The following is a 22421-nucleotide window of genomic DNA, read 5'->3' as shown; positions in this document are numbered from 1 at the left end:
GCAATGAAGAAACGGATTGTAATAACGCCGGGCACCTATCTTTCCCCCACCCTCCAATTTTCTCTCTGTCGTCTTGAAAGTAAAGACATGCCGGGATCAGGCTTCAGAAGCAATGGCTGCTCACCAGTACCATTGCCTATCAGCCACCTTTGTCTGCGACTTCAAATAGCACCTACTCACAAGTGCTTTTTGATCGTGGAGTGCATGATCCCACCCTCACGGAGATTCCACAGACACACATTCTGGTGGGGGTGAGTGGGTAGGCTCGAGAGAGAGAGAGCGAGCAGGGACTCTGACTCATTTGCTGCCTCCCTGGCGCAGGAAGTCGAGGGCAATCTTTAAAAACTCCATCACTCGAAGCATTGAAACTTGCAGGATCCTGAGGGGGATTGACAGGGTACCAGCGGAAAGGTTATTTCCCCTAGCTGGAGAGTCTAGAACGAGGGGGGGCATAGTCTTTCAGGACAAGGGGTTGGCCTTTAAGACCGAGACGAGGAGGAGTTTCTTCACTCAGAGGGTTGTGAATCTTTAGGGCTCTCTACCTCACAGGGCTGTGGATGCTCAATCCTCATGTGTATTTAAGGCCGAGCGCGATAGATTTTTGGACTTCAGGGGAATGGGGGGGGATATGGGGATCGGGCAGGAAAGTGGAGTTGAGGTCCAAGAGAAGCCATGATCTCATTGGATGATGGAGCAGGCTCGAGGGGCCGAATGGCCGACTGCTGCTCCTAATTCTTGTGTCTCATGTCTAACTGAGATTTTTTTTTAAATTCATTGCTGGGATGCGGGCGTTGCTGTCAAGGTCGGCATTTATTGCTCATCCCCAATTGCCCTAGAAGGTGGTGGTGAGCTGCCATTTCAGAGGGAAGTTAACAATCAACCACAATGTGGGTCTGGAGTCACAGAAAGGCCAGACCGGGTGAGGACGGCAGATTTTCTTCCCTAAAGGACATTAGTGAACCAAATGGGTTTTTAACCACAATCCGGCAGTTTCATGGTCACCATTACTGAGACTAGCTTTTTTTATTGCAGATTTATTTAACGAACTGAATTTGAATTCCCCAGCTGCCGTAGTGGGATTTGAACTGCGATCTCTGGATATTTAATCCATCCCTCCGGGTTACTAGATTAACATAACCACTATGGTACCGTACCCGAATTATCTAATTGAGCACAGACTGAGCACCAAGCTTGGGCCTCCCTGGGCTGTAAGACCAAGCTACTGCTTCTACCAACTGAGCCAATAAGGGAGCTCTGTTTATAAACTGGTCAGAATGATAAATCCAGTTAGATTTTAAAGGATCATCCTTCCTTTGAATTTATTCCCATGGCCCAATGAACAATTCTTCAAATTATCAGTATAGATTACATCTCTAGTTATAAGGGTGTTCAGCGACTACACTCCAAAAGTACTTCATTCCCTGTAAAGCGCGAGGCGACGTCCGGTGGTCGTGAAAGGTGCTTTATAAAGGTCGAGTAGGCTGGGCCTCTAATTATTGGAATTCAGAAGAATGAGAGGTGATCTTATCGAAACGTATAAGATTATGAGGGGGTTGATCAAGGTGAATGCAGAGAGGATGTTTCCACTGATGGGGGAGACTAGAACTAGAGGGCATGATCTTAGAATAAGGGGCCACCCATTTAAAACTGAGGTGAGGAGAAATTTCTTCTCTCAGAGGGTTGTAAATCTGTGGAATTCGCTGCCTCAGAGAGCTGTGAAAGCTGGGACATTGAATAAATTTAAAACAGAGATAGACAGTTTCTTTACCGATAAGGGGATAAGGGGTTATGGGGAGCGGGCGGGGAAGTGGAGCTGAGTTCATGATCGGATCAGCCAGGATCTTATTAAATGGCGGAGCAGGCTCAAGGGGCTGCATGGCCTACTCCTGTTCCTATTTCTTCTGTTCTTATGTAAGTCTTTCTTTCTTTCTTTACCCAACAATGAATGTGTAGAACGCTCCACAGTCATGGATAGTAACAGATACCAGATCGTTGCCATCTGTGTCTGCAGAAATGTAGCTGGGCTGCAAAGGGGACAAGGCATACAACTAATTCTTACAGGGCTTCACAGGGTAGATGCAGGGAGGATGTTTCCCCCGGGCTGGGGAGTCTAGAACCAGGGGTCACAGTCTCAGAATAAGGGGTCGGCCATTTAGGACTGAGATGAGGAGAAACTTCTTCACTCAGAGGATGGTGAAGCTTTGGAATTCTCTGCCCCAGAGGGCTGTGGATGCTCAGTCGTTGAGTATATTCAAGACAGAGAGCTATAGATTTTTGGAAATTAAAGGAATGAAGGGATATAGGAATAGTGTGGAAAAGTGGAGTTGAGGTAGAAGATCAGCCATGATCTTACTGAATGGTGGAGCAGGCTCGAATGGCCTACTCCTGCTCCTATTTCATATGTTCTTATGACCCTATTATCAGTCATTCAGTTACGTAGTCATTTTTTTTAAATTGAAAAACCTACGTGAAAGGCTAGGGCCGATAATGCCAAAGATTAAATACATTGGGGGAAAAATTGCGGTTGGACGCTTCCTTTGGTCGGTCGCCTCCAACCCGAAAAAGATCTACGAAAATTGGCTGTGTGGTTGATAATGAAGAGGAAAGTCATGGGCTGTAGGAGGATATCAATCTACTGGTCAGGTGGGCAGGACAGTGGCAAATGGAATTTAATTCAGAGAAGTGTGAGGTGATGCACTTTGGGAGGGCTAATAAGGAAAGGATATACATTTTAAGCAGTAGGCCACTTAATAGTGTAGATGAACAAAGGGACCTTGGAGTGCTTGTCCACAGATTCCTGAAAGTAGCGGCCAGGTGGATCATCATCACCTTAGGCGGGCCCTCGAACGAGGATGACTTGCTTCCACGAGTTCACAGGTGTTTCGATGAAGGACCCGATGTTCCAGTCCTGAACTCCAATTGAGGCGGTGGAAGATGCCTGTGCGTGGATTTTTTTTACGTGTGGTGACCGTTGCACACCAGCCACCACACGGGCTTCACAGAGCTAGGTCTTGGTCCAGTGGCAAGGATTATCCAAGACAACTGGAGACCTGCTCTGCTGCACGGACCTAGTGTGCACACATATCGCACAGTGTGGGCTGGGCCCGTGCTGCCCCTGGCCCTCAGCTCTTCTGGGCCCCTTACCCTCATCTACGAACACTCGCCGCTCCTCCGCCCTGACCTTCCCACTCCTCTGTACCTGGGCTCTGCCGATGTTCCTGCCCACACTCCAAAACGTCGACCAGGGTTTTGATGACGTCACCCAGTCGCCCATCTCAAAATCCTTGGAGCAGCTCGCACTGGAGGTTGAAGTGGTACGCTGCTTTAGCTCTTTTATAGAGCTGTTCTCTCACAGGTCGAGGGGCTACGATGTACAAGGGCTTGCTGCTCCAGCTCTTTTGTAGCCCGACCTGCGGAGCTGTTCTCTCGCAGGTTAGGGGGCCACGATGCCAGGTGGATAAGGTGGTTAAGAAGACATACGGAATGCTTGCAATTATTGGCCGAGGCATAGAATATAAGAGCAGGGAAGTTATGCTTAAATTGTATAATACTTTGGTTAGGCCACAGCTGGAGTACTGCGTGCAGTTCTGGTCGCCGTATTATAGGAAGGACGTGATTGCACTAGAGAGGGTGCAGAGGAGATTTACTAGGATGCTGCCTGGAATGGAGAATCTTAGTTATGAGGACAGATTGGATAGGCTGGGTTTGCTCTCATTGGAACAGAGGAGGTTGAGAGGAGACCTCATTGAAGTGTATAAATATTGAGGGGCCTGGACATAATGGATAGTAAGGGTCTATTTCCATTGGTGGAAGGGTCTATTACGAGGGGGCACAGTTTTAAGGTGGTTGGTGGAAGGTTTAGAGGGGATTTGAGGGAGGGGGCTTCTTTACGCAGAGGGTTGTGGGGATCTGGAACTCGCTGCCTGGAAGAGTGGTGGATGCAGAAACCATCACCACTTTTAAAAGACAGTTGGATGGGCACTTAAAGTGCCGTAACCTGCAGGGTTACGGACCTAGAGCTGGTAATTGGGATTAGACTAGATGACCTTTTGTTGGCCGGCGCAGATATTATGGTAAGTACTGCAGGGAATAGAATACGGCCAGGGTGATCTCCTGGACTAGTTTTGATCGCCTGGATGAGCCGGAGAGGAATTTTCCCAGATTTGTTCTCCCTAAATTGGCCTGGGTTTTTATTTTGCCTCTCCCAGGAGATCACATGGCTCCAGCTGGGGTGGAGTGTAGAATATTTCAGTGTAAGGGGTGTCGCAGTTGTGTGAGGCGGATTGGTTGGGCCGGGTGCTCTTTGCCGTTCCGTCATTGTTCATAGGTTTATATGTAACCTTCAGGGCTGCTGACCAAGGACCGCGCGGCTCTTTGTCGGCCAGCGCGGACACGATGGGCCGGAATGGCCTCCTTCCGCACTGTAAAATTTCTATGTTTCTATGAAAATACCCGGTGGTCCCGAAGGAACGGAGGATTTTGACCGGTGGCCTTCATTTGCTGAATAAAAATGAATGATTAAATGTAATTTTTCTATGTTTTAAAACTCTTGCGCTGCACTCCTGCAAATACCCAAATCCCTGCCCCACGGATGTTCTTCCCGTGAAATTTTGACAGATCGGAAAAGCAGGCTCTTGATGCATGCGCATCGAAAACCGGCTTTTGCGAGGCCTTGCCGGGTGTTTGCCCACACTGTCACGCACCTGGCGAGGACACAATTCTCAGTCCATTTTCTTTGAATTACAAAAATAGTTTAAAAAAAAAAAACTGGTCATAAAATTGTCCGAAGAGCTGAAAGGTCTGCAAAGAAACCACCGCCGTGGTCTGCTTCGTCCATAAGTGCAGCTCCCATCACACGGAGATGGCGGTCAAGGCGGACCTGGCTGCAGCTCTGCTGGGCACCAACAGTGCCGCCAATCGGAAGGCGAGTCAGCTGAGTGTTTCGATTTGATTTCGACAGCGATTCGAATTAAACTGCTGCGGAAGAAGCTGTGAGTGTGATTGTCGCCCAAAACCCAATTGTTATTACTTTTAATTGTGTATTCCTTGTATCGCCTCAAGGCAAAAGCTAGAAAATTGCACCACTGCTCGCCGTTTCGAAATAAGGTGATGCTGCAAATAGGTACATTTATGCCCATATATCACTTCCAGTTTGGGTGGAGCTTTCCAGTTGGAGAAGTCCAGTTCTTGACATACTCTCCTTTCTATTACCCTTTTAAAAAAAAAAATATATACACATATAATATATATATTATATAAATACATACACACACACGCGTGCTGTATATGCGTAAGATTTGAATACATGTCCAAACCTCTACTACCTAGAAGGACCAGGGCAGCAGGAGCATGGGAACACCACCACCTGCAAGTTCCCCTCCATGTCACACACCGTCCTGATGTGGAAATATACCGGTCGTTCCTTCATCGTCGCTGGGTCAAAATCCTGGAACTCCCTCCCTAACAGCACTGTGGGAGCACCTTCACCACACGGGACTGCAGCCGTTCAAGGCGGCGGCTCACCACCACCTTCTCAAGGGGCAATTAGGGATGGGCAATAAATGCCGGCCTTGCCAGCGACGCACACAACCCATGAACGAATAAAAAAATACTTCTTTCGAACTCCCAGATAAGATGTATGAGAAAATCTCAGCAGGTGTGTGATCTCGCTCACTTGTATCCTACAGTCTCCCTGTTTTGAGAATGAACAGGCATCACTCTGAATTGAGAGTTTGTATAATGCAGCAGTCAGCTGGGACCTCGAGTAGTGGGAGAGCTAGGGTTTAGGACAAGGCCATGGAGCAGGCTCGAGGGGCCAAATGGCTTTCTCCTGCTCCTATTTCTTATGTCTTAAAAGTCCGTCGATTGCAGGAAGCATAGTAATGCCGGAGTTGCAGAATTTTGAAGAGCTGCGAAAGAATAAGTGAGAGTAGGGTCTGGTGCGATGAGTGTTGCTGTCAACGCGGAGATTTGAAAAAGAGTATAAAAGGTACGGCCCACAACTGTGGCTACAAAAGTACTTCATTGGCTGTAAACCACTTTGGGACGCCCCAAGGTCCTAAACGGCGCTATATAAATTCAAGTTCTTTCTTTGGAAAGAGAATAAAGCTTGGAGGAGCATTGCTAGTGGTACTGATGGAGAGAAAGAAAGAAAACAACAAAAAGACAAGGTAAAAAGAACATGAGATTACGGTGGAGTAGATTTTTGTCAACCAAAAGGTATTAAAGAAAAAGGAATTAGGTCAAAGATCTGCCATGGCAGAGAGGCCCGAGGGGCCGAATTACCTTCTCCTGCTCCTTCTAGACTGGAGAAGCTGGGGTTGTTCTCCTTAGAGCAGAGAAGGTTGAGTGGAGGTATGATAGAGGTGTTCAAAATCATGAGGGGTCTAGACAGACTGGAGAGAGAGAAATTGTTCCCGTTGGTGGAAGGGTCGAGAACCAGAGGACACAGATTTAAGGTGATTGGCAGAAGAACCAAAAGGCGACATGAGGAAAAACTTTTTTACGCAGCGAGTGGTTAGGATCTGGAATGCGCTGCCTGAGAGGTTGGTGGAGGCAGACTCAATCGCGGCTTTCGAAAGGGAGTCGGATAAGTACCTGAAGCAAAAAAAATTGCAGGGCTACGGGGAAAGGGCGGGGGAGTGGGACTGGCTGAAGTGCTCTTGCAGAGAGCCGGCACGGGCTCGACAGGCCGAATGGCCTCCTTCTGTGTTGTAACCGTTCTATGATTCTGTGTTCCTTCCTATTAGTGCGGCTGGAGTGAAATTGTGTCAGGAATAGCATTCTTTATAGGTCCTATTTGGGAGCACGAGAGGGGTGCTTAGAAGCGTCTCCATGGATATGGGTGCAGTGTTCAAATCTTGCACTTATATCTATGTGTGTCTATATATATATATATATATATTTTTTTTAAGAAAGGTTAGTAGGCGAAGGATAATATGACACAAACTGGATGCAAAGCTCCACCCAAACCTGAAGTATTATTTACATATTTGAGCACAAGTGGCGTTGCCATTTGCAGCAGTACCGTATCCAAAACAACAATTAATTGGTGGCGCATTTTTCGAGCGTTTTCTTTGAGACAGCAAAATTAAAACACAAAGTACTGAAACAGTGCCACTTTCACCACACTCACACTCGGCTGTTCCCAGGGCAGTTTAAAGTGATCAGTGCGGAAATCAAAGAGATTCACCTTCCGACTTGTGGCACAGGAAGAGCCACGGACGTGTAGCCGAGGGCAATTACAGTGCAGTCAGAGGAATGAATGCTCCACAACAGACTCGGTAACAAACGTGTTTGCATAAGAAAGCAGAATAAAACTGTGCAAACTGGGTTAAATTAGGACAGGTTGCACAGACAAAGCTTTTATTGCCTTGACTATAGAAGATAAAAGGGCGATTTAATTGAGGCGGTTAAGATGACTCAAGTTTCCCTCTATCAACTCTAGTTCCTCTGGTTGGGGGGAAAGTCCAGAACAAGTGGGGGGCGTAATCGTAAAGTGAGAGCTAGGCCATTAAGGGGTGATGTCAGGAAGCACGTCGTCACACAAAAGGTTGTGGAAATCTGGAACACTCTCCCCTCCCCCCCTCCCAAAAATCTAACAAGGCTGGAAGTCAAGTGAAACCTTCAAAACAGAGATTGCTAGATGTTTGTATTAAGGGTATTAAGGATTGTGGAACCAAGGCGGGCAGGTGGAGTTAAGATACAGATCAGTCACGATCTCACTGAATGGCGAAACAGGCCCGAGGGGCTGAATGGCCCCCTCCTGTTCCTATGCAACTTCCCGCACATTTCAAGGAAGAGGGTGCACCCCCCCCCACCCCCCGGTCTGCCGCTGTCCACGTTTCTAGCTATCCGATATGGAAGACGACCGAATGGGGATGTGGTCGTGCTCCACTGGAATTCTCTGCAATGGTTAAGAAAAGGGTCCGATTTGGTTCGGGGGGCATTCTCGGTTAGTGTGTGATCTTGAACCAGGCAGCAGTGAAGATCGCCGCACAATACTCACTTGCTTCTACTGATGTTTTGCTGTGTCCATCACCGCTACTCTGAAGCTCATCCACAGGGGCAGAATTTGTTTCCATAGACACAGGAGAGTTTGTTCGCAAGCGTCCAGAGGGGCTGAAAGGAATCGCACACCAATTAACTGACGGTTGGATTGGGCACAACCGCTGCCGCTTCTCCTCAAAATTCCTTTTGGGGCTCCCATTGGCACTTTATTCTAAAGCTCGAGTGTTAGCCGTGGCTCTGTGGGCCGCACTCTTGCCTCTGAGTCAGGAGGTTGTGGGTTCAAGTCCCACCCCAGGGACTTGTGCACATAAATCCAGGCTGACACTCCCAGTGCAGTGCTGAGGGAGTGCTGCACTGTCAGAGGTGCTGTCTTTCAAATGAGACGTTAAACCGAGGCTCCGTCTGCTCTCTCAGGTGGATGTAAAATATCTCAGGGCACTAGTTCGAAGAAGAGCAGGGGAGTTATCCCCGGTGTCCTGAGGCCAATATTTATCCCTCAATCAACATAACAAAAAAACAAATTATCTGGTGGTTATCGCATAGCTGTTTATGGGATCTTGCTGTGCGCAAATAGGCTGTCGCGTTTCCCACATTACAAGTGACCACACTTCAAAAGTACTTCATTGGCTGTAAAGCGCTTTGAGACGTCCAGTGGTCGTGAAAGGCGCTATATAAATCCAAGTCTTTCTTTCTCTCCCCCACCCCCTTCAGACGGACGGATGGACATAGTTGACCCTGGGCTATTGAAGTAATGCCTCAATCCGCTTAAGACTGGCATGGTCTCAGGCCCACCCTGTCCCCGCTTTTTGTTTTTAAACCAGTCGGTGTCCACACACAATGCGGCCATTGAGCTGCTGAGCTGCGGATGTCTGGAGGTCCCGCGCAAGCCCGTTAAAAGGAGCCGCGCATCCCAGAAAGAAATACCCACACACCCCGCCTTTAGTTAAGTTTCTCGTCTCATCTTGCACAAGTCCCAAACATTCCCCCCCCCCTGCAAGGTGACTTGGACAGGTTAGGTGAGTGGGCTAACGCGTGGCAGATGCAGTATAATGTGGATAATTGTGAGGTTATCCACTTTGGTGGCAAAAACAGGAAGGCAGAATATTTTCTGAATGGTGACAGATTAGGAAAAGGGGAGGTGCAACGAGACCTGGGTGTCATGGTTCATCAGTCATTGAAAGTTGGCATGCAGGTACAGCAGGCGGTGAAGGCGGCAAATGATATGTTGGCCTTCATAGCTAGGGGATTTGAGTATAGGAGCAGGGAGGTCTTACTGCAGCTGTACAGGGTCTTGGTGAGGCCTCACCTGGAATATTGTGTTCAGTTGGTCTCCTAATCTGAGGAAGGACGTTCTTGCTATTGAGGGAGTGCAGCGAAGGTTCACCAGACTGATTCCCGGGATGGCTGGACTGACATATGAGGAGAGACTGGATCAACTGGGCCTGTATTCACTGGAGTTTAGAAGGATGAGAAAGGATCTCATAGAAACATAAGATTCTGACGGGACCGGACAGGATAGATGCAGGTAGAATGTTCCCGATGTTGGGGAAGTCCAGAACCAGTGGACATAGTCTTAGGATAAGGGGTAGGTCATTTAGGACTGAGATGAGGAGAAACTTCTTCACTCAGAGAGTTGTTAACCTGTGGAATTCCCTGCCGCAGAGAGTTCTTGATGCCAGTTCATTGGAAATATTCAAGAGGGAGTTAGATATGGCCCTTACAGCTAAGGGGATCAAGGGGTATGGAGAGAAAGCAGGAAAGGGGTACTGAGGGAATGATCAGCCATGATCATATTGAATGGTGGTGCAGGCTCGAAGGGCCGAATGGCCTACTCCTGCACCTATTTTCTATGTTTCTATGTATCTGACCCACTCCCAGTCTCAACCTAGCATCCACACAAGCGCACTTTCCAGGAGAGGTTAGTGAACAGTGATCAGGAACCAACACCCTGATTTGACTATTCTATTCCCCGTCATAGCTCAGGAGCATTCAAGCCTGTTGCAGCTCTACAATTGGCCTTTCTCCCCTGGCCCATTCTGCAGATATCCATTTTATTAAACATAGAATTCCACGGGTTATTTACTGCCAAGGCATTTTCAAAGTCCACCTTGCATAATTTGAGATATCAACATAATAAAATAAGAAATACGAGCAGGAGTAGGCCATTTGGCCCCTCGAGCCTGCTCCGCCATTCAATAAGATCATGGCTGATCCAATCATGGACTCAGCTCCACTTCCCTGCCCGCTCCCCATAACTCTTCAATCGCTTATTGCTCAAAAATCTGTCTATCTCCGCCTTAAATATATTCAATGACCCAGATTTACAACCCCGAGAGAAGGAAGTCCTCCTCATCTCACATTTAAATAGGCGGCCCCTTATTCTGAGACAATGTCCCCTCGTATCAGCTTCCCCAGTCCGCTAGTTAATCATTTTCTTTGCGTCTGTCCAACTTATATGGTGCGCCAACAACCCCATCTGTGTGTATTGCAATCAGTATCCTGCTCTTAAATTGTGCTGTTCTGCCAAGGTCACTTGTGCTGGTTGCAAGGTGTGTATAAGATTAAGACAGGGTCGACAGACTCCTCCAGTTTCCCCTCCCTCCCCACAGAACAGCATACCCCAGACCGAATACAAGTCCCGTTAACAAATTTCATTTATATAGCACCTTTAATAACTTGTATTTATATAGCATCTTTAACGTAATGAAATGTCCCAAGGCCCTTCACAGGAGTATTATGAGAGAAAAATTTGACACTGAGTCACTTAAAAAATTAGAGCAGGTCAAAGAGGTAGGATTTAAGGCGTGACTTGGAGGAAAGAGAGGTAGAGAGGCGGAGAGGTTTAGGGAGGGCGTTCCAGAGCTTGGGGCCCAGGCAACAGAAGGCACAACCACCGATGGGGGAGCGATTATAATCAGGGATGCTCAAGAGGGCAGAATTAGAGGAGTGCAGACATCTCGGGGGGTTGTGGGGCTGGAGGAGATTACGGAGATAGGGAGGGGCGAGGGCCATGGAGGGATTTGAAAATAAGGTTGAGAATTTTAAAATCGAGGCGTTGCTTAACCGGGAGCCAATGTAGATCAGCGAACACAGGGGTGATGATTAACTGGGAGCCAATGTAGATCAGTGAGCATTGTAGTAATATGTCCCAAGGCGATCTACAGCAGCATAATCAGGCAAAGATTAAATTGAACCAAAGGAGGAGACATTAGGGCAGATGTAAGCAGTTTTAAGGAGGAGAGAGGTGAAGGGGAGGGAGGGAGGGAGGCATGGTTGGTGTCGGGGAGGGAGGGAGGGAGGGAGGGAAGGTTGGTGTCGGGGAGGGAGGGAGGGAGGGAAGGTTGGTGTCAGGGAGGGAGGGAGGGAGGGAAGGTTGGTGTCGGGGAGGGAGGGAAGGTTGGTGTCGGGGAGGGAGGGAGGGAGGGAGGGAAGGTTGGTGTTGGGGAGGGAAGGTTGGTGTCGGGGAGGGAGGGAGGGAGGGAGGGAAGGTTGGTGTCGGGGAGGGAGGGAGGGAGGGAAGGTTGGTGTCGGGGAGGGAGGGAGGGAGGGAAGGTTGGTGTCGGGGAGGGAGGGAGGGAAGGTTGGTGTCGGGGAGGGAGGGAGGGAAGGTTGGTGTCGGGGAGGGAGGGAGGGAAGGTCGGTTCGGGGAGGGAGGGAGGGAAGGTCGGTTCGGGGAGGGAGGGAAGGTTGGTTCGGGGAGGGAGGGAGGGAAGGTTGGTTCAGGGAGGGAGGGAGGGAAGGTTGGTGTCGGGGAGGGAGGGAGAGAGGGAAGGTTGGTGTCGGGGAGGGAGGGAAGGTTGGTGTCGGGGAGGGAGAGAGGGAGGGAAGGTTGGTGTCGGGGAGGGAGGGAGGGAAGGTTGGTGTCGGGGAGGGAGGGAGGGAGGGAGGGAAGGTTGGTGTCGGGGAGGGAGGGAGGGAGGGAGGGAGGGAAGGTTGGTGTCGGGGAGGGAGGGAGGGAAGGTTGGTGTCGGGGAGGGAGGGAGGGAAGGTTGGTGTCGGGGAGGGAGGGAGGGAGGGAGGGAAGGTTGGTGTTGGGGAGGGAGGGAGGGAGGGAAGGTTGGTGTCGGGGAGGGAGGGAGGGAAGGTTGGTGTCGGGGAGGGAGGGAGGGAAGGTTGGTGTCGGGGAGGGAGGGAGGGAAGGTTGGTGTCGGGGAGGGAGGGAGGGAAGGTTGGTGTCGGGGAGGGAGGGAGGGAAGGTTGGTGTCGGGGAGGGAGGGAGGGAAGGTTGGTGTCGGGGAGGGAGGGAGGGAAGGTTGGTGTCGGGGAGGGAGGGAGGGAAGGTTGGTGTCGGGGAGGGAGGGAGGGAGGGAGGGAAGGTTGGTGTCGGGGAGGGAGGGAGGGAAGGTTGGTGTCGGGGAGGGAGGGAGGGAGGGAGGGAAGGTTGGTGTCGGGGAGGGAGGGAGGGAGGGAAGGTTGGTGTCGGGGAGGGAGGGAGGGAAGGTTGGTGTCGGGGAGGGAGGGAGGGAAGGTTGGTGTCGGGGAGGGAGGGAGGGAAGGTTGGTGTCGGGGAGGGAGGGAGGGAAGGTTGGTGTCGGGGAGGGAGGGAGGGAAGGTTGGTGTCGGGGAGGGAGGGAGGGAGGGAGGGAAGGTTGGTGTCGGGGAGGGAGGGAGGGAAGGTTGGTGTCGGGGAGGGAGGGAGGGAAGGTTGGTGTCGGGGAGGGAGGGAGGGAAGGTTGGTGTCGGGGAGGGAGGGAGGGAAGGTTGGTGTCGGGGAGGGAGGGAGGGAAGGTTGGTGTCAGGGAGGGAGGGAGGGAGGGAGGGTTGGTGTCGGGGAGGGAGGGAGGGAGGGAGGGAAGGTTGGTGTCGGGGAGGGAGGGAGGGAGGGAAGGTTGGTGTCGGGGAGGGAGGGAGGGAGGGAAGGTTGGTGTCGGGGAGGGAGGGAGGGAAGGTTGGTGTCGGGGAGGGAGGGAGGGAAGGTTGGTGTCGGGGAGGGAGGGAGGGAAGGTTGGTGTCGGGGAGGGAGGGAGGGAAGGTTGGTGTCGGGGAGGGAGGGAGGGAAGGTTGGTGTCGGGGAGGGAGGGAAGCTTGGTTCGGGGAGGGAGGGAGGGAAGGTTGGTTCGGGGAGGGAGGCAGGGAAGGTTGGTTCGGGGAGGGAGGGAGGGAAGGTTGGTTCGGGGAGGGAGGGAGGGAAGGTTGGTTCGGGGAGGGAGGGAGGGAAGGTTGGTTCGGGGAGGGAGGGAGGGAAGGTTGGTTCGGGGAGGGAGGGAGGGAAGGTTGGTTCGGGGAGGGAGGGAGGGAAGGTTGGTTCGGGGAGGGAGGGAGGCAAGGTTGGTTCGGGGAGGGAGGGAGGGAAGGTTGGTGTCGGGGAGGGAGGGAAGGTCGCTTCGGGGAGGGAGGGAAGGCATGGCTGCCAATGGTGGAGTATAGGAAGCGTGGGATGTACAAGAGGCCAGAGTTGGAGGAATGCAGAGTCAGTGGGTTGTAGGATCCTATCCTACCTCTGGAAGCGGTTCCATAGGTCGGATAGGATCAAGGCCATACAGGGATTTGAAAACGAGGAGATTTTTTAAAAATCAAAACGTTAATGGACAGGGACTAATGTAGGCCAGCAAGCACAGGTGTGATGGTGAACAGGAGCGTGAGAGTTCGGTTACAGGCTGTAGAGTTTTGGAAGAGCTTATGTTTATGGAGATGGGAGGCTGGACATGAGAGCATTGGAGTACTCGAGTCTGGAAGCAACAACGGCATGAATAAGGGTTTCAGCAGCAGGTGTGTTGGGGCAGCGACGGAGACAGGAGATAGAAGCAGGCAGTCTTGGTGATGGGAGATTCTATGGGGTCGGAGACTCAGCTCAATTATTCGGCATTGTGCAATGCAATGCGCCACCTCACCATTCGTCAAGAAAATTTTCTTTTCCAGGAGCTCAACCAAAGGCTTGGGGCATAAAGACATCGACTGGGTACAGCTCTGGGACTTACAGACTACAAGGTTGGGTTAGATCTCCAGTCTGTGCTAACCTTAGCAGTTGACGGGATGAAAGTGTGTGTCAGCTGGTTCAGCCTTTACCTAGTTGGAAAGTGTATGTGTAGACTTTGTGGGGGTGGGGGGGATGGAGAGGCAGGATTCGGTGTTGCTCTGATGCCCTCCACAGTCAATCAACCCAAGGATACGATCCGGGCTCACATATAAAGAACAACCATTAGGCACCAGGGTCACTGCATCTCAGCGTGAGTCAGTGCCCTCAATTAGGTGGAGACACAGAAGAAAAGGGAAAACAATGGCCTTTATTATAAGGGGGATGGAGTATAAAAACAGGGAAGTCCTGCTACAACTGTACAGGGTATTGGTGAGATCATACCTAGAGTACTGTGTACAGTTTTGGGCTCCTTATTTAAGGAAGGATATACTTGCATCGGAAGCAGTTTAGAGAAGGTTCACTAGGTTGATTCTTGAGATGAAGAGGTTGATGAAGAAAGGTTGACTGATGCTGAAAGGTTGAGCAGGTTGGGCCTATATATACTCATTGCAGTTTAGAAGAATGAGAGGTGATCTTGTTGAAATATATAAGATACTGCGGGAGCTCAACAAAGTAGATGCAGGGAGGATATTTCCCTCGTGGGGGAATCTAGAACTAGGGGGCACAGTTTCAGAATAAGGGCCCGCCCATTTAGAACTGAGATGAGGAGGAATTTCTTCTCTCAGAGGGTCGTGATTCTGTGGAATTCTCTGCCCCAGAGAGCTGTGGTGGCTGGGACATTGAACGATAAGGGAGTCAAGGATTCTGGGGAGCGGGTGGGGAAGTGGAGCTGAGTCCATGATCAGATCAGCCATGATCTTAGTGAATGGCGGAGCAGGCTCGAGGGGCCAATGGTCGACTCCTGCTCCTATTTCTTATGTTCTTAATTGAAACGACGATATTTGCTTCTTTTGAGTTATGTTGCTTACCCTGCCTGGGAGGCAAAGCTGGCAAACACTGCCCATCCTTCTATTGGCGGTGGCGATGTGGTTGGTTCGGTGCTGTCCCACGCGCTAAATCCAGCACCTGGGCCGTCGCTCGTGTTTGGCATCGGTACGTTGTCGAAGTTCGCAGTCCAACCGGCTTCTGAGGAGCAAATGGGACACTTCAATAGTAACAGATCGACCATTGCACACAAATTGAAAGCAGTGTCTAACTGAACCAGCAGGGATTCCATGCTCAATCCCTCGTCTCTGCCGAGTTAAGTGCGGCAGTGGCCAGGGTAGTACAACTGCCCCCGATCTCACTATGGCAGCTCATAATCCTACAATGGCTTCATAGAATATGCGAATGTACGTAAAGTAGCTTTATAAAATTAATGTAAGAATATATATCTGTATCTATAATAGCTTCATGAAATATATCTGACTTTACACTAGTACTTTCCTGACAACCCAATTAAATAAAAAAAGCACACTTATTGAATATGTCTGTGTGTAAGGTTGAGGGTAGTGTTGGGCTCAGTTATGGAAAATGTCGCTCCTGACAATGCAGCACTCCCTCTGAACTGCCTGTAAGTATCAGCTTAGATGATGTGCTGGAAGTGAACCGTCTGACCTCAGAGTGCTACCGACTGAGCCAAGCTAACACTGCGGAGGGTGCTTTACTCTGTGTCCCAACAGCCTAGACCCAGCCCGAGGGTTTTTGAAGCAGACACAAGGTGAAAGAGATGAAAGAGTTTCAACTCAACAGCACAATTACTCGGTCTCGCTCACTCATTCCTCTACATATAATACAAGGTGATCACGATTAGTGCTAGTTTACAGTTCAGTTAGGCATCCTCACACTAACTATATATTCCCACCGCAAAGTCTCTGCCTTCATTGGGCGGTTGATGATTCTGCCATTCCTACTGATAGCTTATCTAGACCCATCCTTACTTGTCCTTTTGCCTCACACCTTTTGTCTCTCTAATCTCTCCTGCCTTCCACCCCATTACAGACCTTCCCTTTTGTTCTGTCCTCCTTTCCCCACATTTCAGCAGTGACTACACTCCAAAAGTACTTAATTGGCTGTAAAGCGCTTTGAAATGTCCGGTGATCGTGAAAGGCGCTATATAAATGCAAGTCTTTCTTGCCCCCCACCCCACCCTCTTTCCCTGCCTCTGCATTTGCTTAAAACCTGTTACAGCTCTAACTTTTCCAGTTCTGACGAAAGGTCATCGACCTGAAACGTTAACTCTGCCTCTCGCAGCACAGATGCTGCCTGACCCGCTGAGTATCTCCAGCATTTTCCGTTTTTATTGCAGACGGGAGCTTGTTGCCTTGAACAATAATCTGGCAAACTCCAATGTAAACGGATCAAAACTTCGCCATTCGCTCACCTTTATTTGGATCGACCTCCATCTTCTCGTCTGTGGGCTTTATTGTGCTCTGTCCACCTTCTTCATCATCGTCCTCTTCAGAGTCTCGGCTTTCTTCACTGTCTGTACTGCCAGAACTTCTGCAATACACACACACACACACATACATGTTGTATTTATGTGGGCCATTTTGTGCTGTTTCAGGCTGTAGCAATGGAGCATTAACCGCTGATAAATGTTTGGATTCCGCTGCCCAGATGGCTCAAACAGATGGCAAATACTCTGCCGTGTGTGGAGTGGAGCCAAAGACCAAGGTGGATCTCTGGGTGGAGTTGGGGTATCTTGTCAATTGTGCAGTGCCCTGTGCTGGGGGAAGATGGGGGCAATCAGCCAGGCTTGCCATCACTGATCGATGCCCAGTAACCTGGCTAGCCTCCCGCGTTCGACCCTTTGCAAACCTGAGATCATCCAAAACTTTCCTGGGCAGGACTGACATATGAAGAAAGACTGGATCGACTAGGCTTGTATTCACTGGAATTTAGAAGAATGAGAGGGGATCGCTTAGAAACATAAAATTCTGATGGGATTGGACAGGTTAGATGCAGGAAGAATGTTCCCGATGTTGGGGAAGTCCAGAACCAGAGGACACAGTCTAAGGATAAGAGGCATGCCATTTAGGACCGAGATGAGGAGAAACTTCTTCACTCAGAATTGTGAACCTGTGGAATTCTCTACCGCAGAAAGTTGTTGAGGCCATTTGGTTAGATATATTCAAATGGGAGTTAGATGTGACCCTTACTGCTAAAGGGATCAAGGGGTATGGAGAGAAAGCAGGAAAGGGGTACTGAAGTTGCATGATCAGCCATGATCTTATTGAATGGTGGTACAGGCTCGAAGGGCCAAATGGCCTATTCCTGCAACTATTTTCTATGTTCGTGGCCTAACTCGCGCCAGGTCTCATTCACCTACCTCCCCTGTGCTCGCTGACCTACATTGGCTCCCGGTTAAGCAAAGCCTCGATTTTAAAATTCTCATCCTGGTTTTCAAATCCCTCCATGACCTCGCCCCCTCCCCATCTCCAATCTCCTCCAGCCCCACAACCCGCACCCCCAACCCAAGATATCTGTGCTCCCCCAAATCTGGCCTCTTAAAATCCCTGATTATAATCGCTGCATCATTGGTGGCTGTACCTTCTGTTGCCTAGGCCCTAAGCTTTGGAACTCCCTCCCTAAACCCCTCCACCCTCCTTTAAGACGCTCTTTAGAACCTACCTCTTTGACCAAGCTTTTGGTCATCTGCCTTAATTACTTCTTGTGCAGCTCGGTGTCAAATTTATTTGTTTTGTCTTATAACACTGCTGTGAAACACCGTGGGACGTTTTACTATGTTAAAGGCGCTACATAAATACAAGTTGTTGTTGTAATCTCCTCCAGCCCAAAACTCTCAGATCTCTACGCTCCTTCAATTCTAGCCTCTTGAACATCCCTGATTTTAATCGCTCCACTATTGGCGGCCATGCCTTCAGCTGTCTGGGTTCCAAGCTCTGGAATTACCTTCCTAAACCTCCCCGCCTCTCTTTCTTCCTTTAAGACGTTCCTTAAAACCTACCTCTTTGACCAAGCTGGTCATCTGCCCCAATATCTCCTTACGTGGCTCGGTGTCAAATTTTGTTTTATGACACTCCTGTGAAGCGCCATGGGACGTTTTACTACATTAAAGGCACTATATAAATGCAAGGTGTTGTAACCACACTCGAAAGTGCCAGAGAATATCGGGCGAGCATAGGGTCGGGCTTGGCCAAGACTCAATTCCGCAGCAAGATAGAATGAGAGGTGATCTCATTGAAACATACAAGATTCTGAGGGGGATTGACAGGGAAGAGGCTGAGAGGTTGTTTCCCCCTGGCTGGAGTGTCTAGAACTAGGGGGCACAGTCTCAGGATAAGAATCGGCCATTTAAGGCCAAGATGGGTTGAGGGTAATATATTAGCATGGATAGAGGATTGGCTAACTAACAGAGAACAGAGAGTCGGGATAAATGGTTCATTCTCTGGTTGGCAACCAGTAACTAGTGGGGTGCCGCAGGGATCAGTGCTGGGACCCCAACTATTTACAATCTATATTAATGACTTGGAAGAAGGGACTGAGTGTAACGTAGCCACGTTTGCTGACGATACAAAGCAATGTGTGAGGAGGACACAAAAAATCTGCAAAAGTACATTGACAGGCTAAGTGAGCGGGCAAAAATTTGGCAGATGGAGTATAATGTCGTAAAGTCATGCACTTTGGCAGAAAAAATAATCAAAAGAGCAAGTTATTATTTAAATGGAGAAAGATTGCAAAGTGCTGCAGTACAGCGGGACCGGGGGGTACTTGTGCATGAAACACAAAAGGATAGTATGCAGGTACAGCAAAAGATCAGGAAGGCCAATGGTATCTTGACCTTTATTGCAAAGGGGATGGAGTATAAAAGCAGGGAAGTCTTGCTACAGCTATATAAGGTATTGGTGAGGCCACACCTGGAATACTGCGTGCAGTTTTGGTTTCCATATTTACGAAAGGATATACTTGCTTTGGAGGCAGTCCAGAGAAGGTTCACTAGGTTGATTCCGGGGATGAGGGAGTTAACTTATGAGGAAAGGTTGAATAGGTTGGGCCTCTACTCATTAGAATTCAGAAGAATGAGGGGTGATCTTATCGAAACGTATAAGATTATGAGGGGGTTTGACAAGGTGGATGCAGAGAGGATGTTTCCACTGATGGGGGAGACTAGAACTAGGGGGCATAATCTTAGAATAAGGGGCCGCCCATTTAAAGCAGAGATGAGGAGAAATCTCTTCTCTCAGAGGGTTGTAAATCTGTGGAATTTGCTGCCTCAGAGAGTTGTGGAAGCTGGGACATTAAATACATTTAAGACAGAAATAGACGTTTCTTAAACGATCAGGGGATATGGGGTTATGGGGAGCGGGCGGGGAAGTGGAGCTGAGTCCATGATCAGATCAGCTACGACCTTATTAAATGGCGGAGCAGGCTCGTGGGGCCGTATGGCCTACTCCTATTCCTATTTCTTATGTTCTTTGAGGAGGAATTTCTTCTCTCAAGAGGGTTGTGAATCTTTGGAATTCGCTGCCCCAGAGGGCTGTGGCTGCTGAGTCTCGGAATATATTCAAGGCTGAGATCAACAGATTATTGGAGTCTAAGGGAATCGAAGGATGTGGGGATTGGGCGGGAAAGTAGAGTTGAGGTCAACGATCAGCCGTGATCTTACTGAATGGACTACTTCTGCTCCTATTTCTTATGTAGACACATGGGAGTTTAGTGAGTTTACCAAAAGGTTGCCAGAGCTTGCGGAACTGCACCAGGAAAGGAGGGCAAGAAATCTCTCTCGGACAAACCCTGTCCCGTACCTGGGTGCACGTGGTGCATCCGTTGCGAAGCGCAGCTCCTTTTCTTGCCAGATATCGTCCTCGTCGGAGCCTTCGTCGTCATTGAACTGTCGTATTCGCTCCTTCCAACACTCCTCGAACAAATTTGTGTTCGGCTGAGAAGCAAAGAAAAGACAAGAAGAAATTTACACTTGCATCCGAGTTTTGAAATGTTTATTCCGTGGGTAGCACGCTCCCCTCGGAGTCAGAAGGTCGTGGGTTCAAGTCACACTCCAGGAACTTGAGCACAAAAATCTAGGCTGACAGTCCAGTGCAGTGCTGAGGGAGCGTTACACTGTCGAAGGTGCCGTCTTTCGGATGAGGGGTTAAACCCAGACCTCGTCTACTCTCTCAGGTGGACGTAAAAGATCCCGTGGTACTATTTCGTTGAAGAGCAAGGCGGTTATCGCCGGTGTCCCGATTTATCCCTCAATCAACATAATAAAAACAGATTATCTGGTCATTAACACCTTGCTGTTTGTGGGAGCTTGCTGTGCACAAGTTTGTTGCTGCATTTCCCACGTTACAACAGTGACTACACTCCTAAATCCTTTATTGGCTGTAAAGCGCTAAGAGACGTCCGGTGGTCGTGAAAGGCGCTGTTTAAATGCAAGTCTTTCTTTCTAAATTGGGACATAAGCAGTGACTATTGGCAACTTCTGTGACAGGTCCAAAAATAGGAATCTGACCCCCGTCAGTTTTTTTCTTAATAAAACATTTCATGTGGATAAATGAATTCGCTGTTGATTGAAACAGTGTAATGCATTTCATGTGCCACATCTTTCGTGCTGGCCATACACAGCAGGACAGCAAAGTCCTCTGGCTTGCCCCGCTGGTGAATCAGCGGGCAAAGACAGCCATACAGACCTAGAAGGCTCCTGGGTTTAATCTTCAGTATGTGCCAAGTTAGGGTGGCAGCTTAACCTGACGGCTACACGGATTATGAAAGCAGGAGATAAACCACCTTGGGTTTTTGCTCTTGATCGCCATCCAGTGACGCCAGTCAGAAAATACATGCAGACGGACGCTTGGCTTGGCTAGGCTACGATACCGCCATGGTTGAATGGCCCCAATGCCACTCATTGACTGGGCTTGCATACAAACAGTGTCCATTTGTCCCAGTTACAGAAGGGCTAATGGCACTTGCAGAATTGTACCCCAGCATCAGTCAGTGTTGCAGAGTATGAGAGGATGGAAAGGGGGGGGGAACTGTTTCCCTTCTTAAATTATAGAGAAACACAAACATCAGACAAGTACAATTCAGGGCCAGAAGACAATTGGGGAAAGCACTGTACAATTAGGGATCATTGAAGTCTGATTTCACCATAACTTCTCTCATTTTTTCCATGTTGGTAAAAATAACCTCAGATTCTCTCTCGATTCTGTCTCTTGGAAAAACTCGAATTCTTCCTGGTCTGAACGCAGAAAACCTGGGCCAGAGATGTGCGCGCAGTATCTGAGCGGTGTCACGATTAAAGCAGCATGAAGCATAGGCTATACTCACACTGTCACTGTTGGCGTCAAACACAAAGCTGATGTTGGCTGCTCTCTCAAATGGGGAACTGTTAACCGAATAGGAAACAAATCGTCAATATTTATCTTTGTTGGAAAGGGGAAGTGGCCCTTGTTGGCTCTACACAAGAAAAGTTACCCTCAGGTAAAAAAAATAATTTCTTAAACCTTTGACGGCAAGGAGAGATGGGGAAACAGAAACCACGTGACTCCTTAATGGTGACTCCAAATATGCACCACTGGAAAGTCATATAATCGCAGAGTTTCACAGCACAGGAGGAGGCCCTTTGTCCACTGTGCCTGTGAGGTCAGAGGTTAAGGGTTTATTGCCCTGCCCTTTCCCCATATCCCTTTTTACAACTTATTTCAAAATATTAACCCATTTCCTTTTCAATTATGGATTCTATGTTTCTGCTCGGGCCTCCCATGTCCCCGCTACACTGCATAAAAAAATTATTCGAAGCTCTCCCTTTGTCGTTCACTGTTGGCCGTGGCTCAGTGGGCAGCAGTCTCGCCTCTGAGTCAAGTCCCACTCCAGAGACTAAAGCACACAAATCCAGGCTGACACTCCCAGTGCAGTGCTGAGGGAGTGCTGCAATGTCGGAGGCGCCGTCTTTCGGATGAGCCGTTAAACCGAGGCCCCGTCCGTTCTCTCAGGTGGATGTAAAAGATCCCATGGCACTATCTCGAAGAGGAGTAGGGGAGTTCTCCCCAGTTTATTTATCCCTCGATCAACATAACAAAAACAGATTATCTGGTCATTATCACAGTGCTGTTTGATATGCGCAAGCTGGCGGCTGTGTTTCCAACATTACAACAGTGACAACACTCCAAAAAAAGGTACATAAATTGACTGTAAAGCGCTTTGAGACGTCCGGTGGTCGTGAAAGACGCTATACAAATCCAAGTCTTTCTTTTCTTTTGCTGATCTTAAATTTATGCTGCCAACTCACTGACCAGTGGAAACGGTTTGTCGCGGTTTACCTCATCAACCCCCTCATATCTGAACATCTCCAGATATCCTCTGAAAATTTCTTCATTTAAAAAAAAAGAGCTCCAGTTCCTCTCATCTTTCCGAACAACTAAAGCTTCTCGCCCGCGGCAATCATCGTGTTTATGTCTCTTCTGCACTGGTCCATCCCTGGACATGGTGTGCAAGAGAAGGACAAATTTGGACTGCAGAATCATTTGCACTGGAAGGGGCTCTGTGGTACGTG

At 49.2% G+C, this 22421-nt stretch overlaps 1 protein-coding gene across 3 annotated transcripts in view; it reads right to left on the bottom strand.

The window, feature by feature from the left end:
• Positions 1-22421, bottom strand: part of LOC139230015 (serine/threonine-protein phosphatase 6 regulatory subunit 3-like) — a 115857-nt gene that overhangs the window by 24169 nt on the left and 69267 nt on the right. For all 3 annotated transcript variants that reach the window (XM_070861736.1, XM_070861738.1, XM_070861735.1), the window contains exons 16-20: positions 21197-21254; positions 19675-19808; positions 16290-16408; positions 14896-15052; positions 8009-8121 (exon numbers count right to left, since the gene is read on the bottom strand). In XM_070861736.1, the coding sequence (XP_070717837.1) occupies positions 8009-8121; positions 14896-15052; positions 16290-16408; positions 19675-19808; positions 21197-21254 (581 nt within the window). The remainder of the gene's footprint in view (positions 1-8008; positions 8122-14895; positions 15053-16289; positions 16409-19674; positions 19809-21196; positions 21255-22421) is intronic.

This window comes from Pristiophorus japonicus, chromosome 19, assembly GCF_044704955.1.
Source record: "Pristiophorus japonicus isolate sPriJap1 chromosome 19, sPriJap1.hap1, whole genome shotgun sequence".
NCBI lineage: Eukaryota > Metazoa > Chordata > Chondrichthyes > Pristiophoridae > Pristiophorus > Pristiophorus japonicus.
The sequence above is the reverse complement of the archived record's forward strand: the minus strand, read 5'-3'. Positions and strand labels throughout refer to the sequence as shown.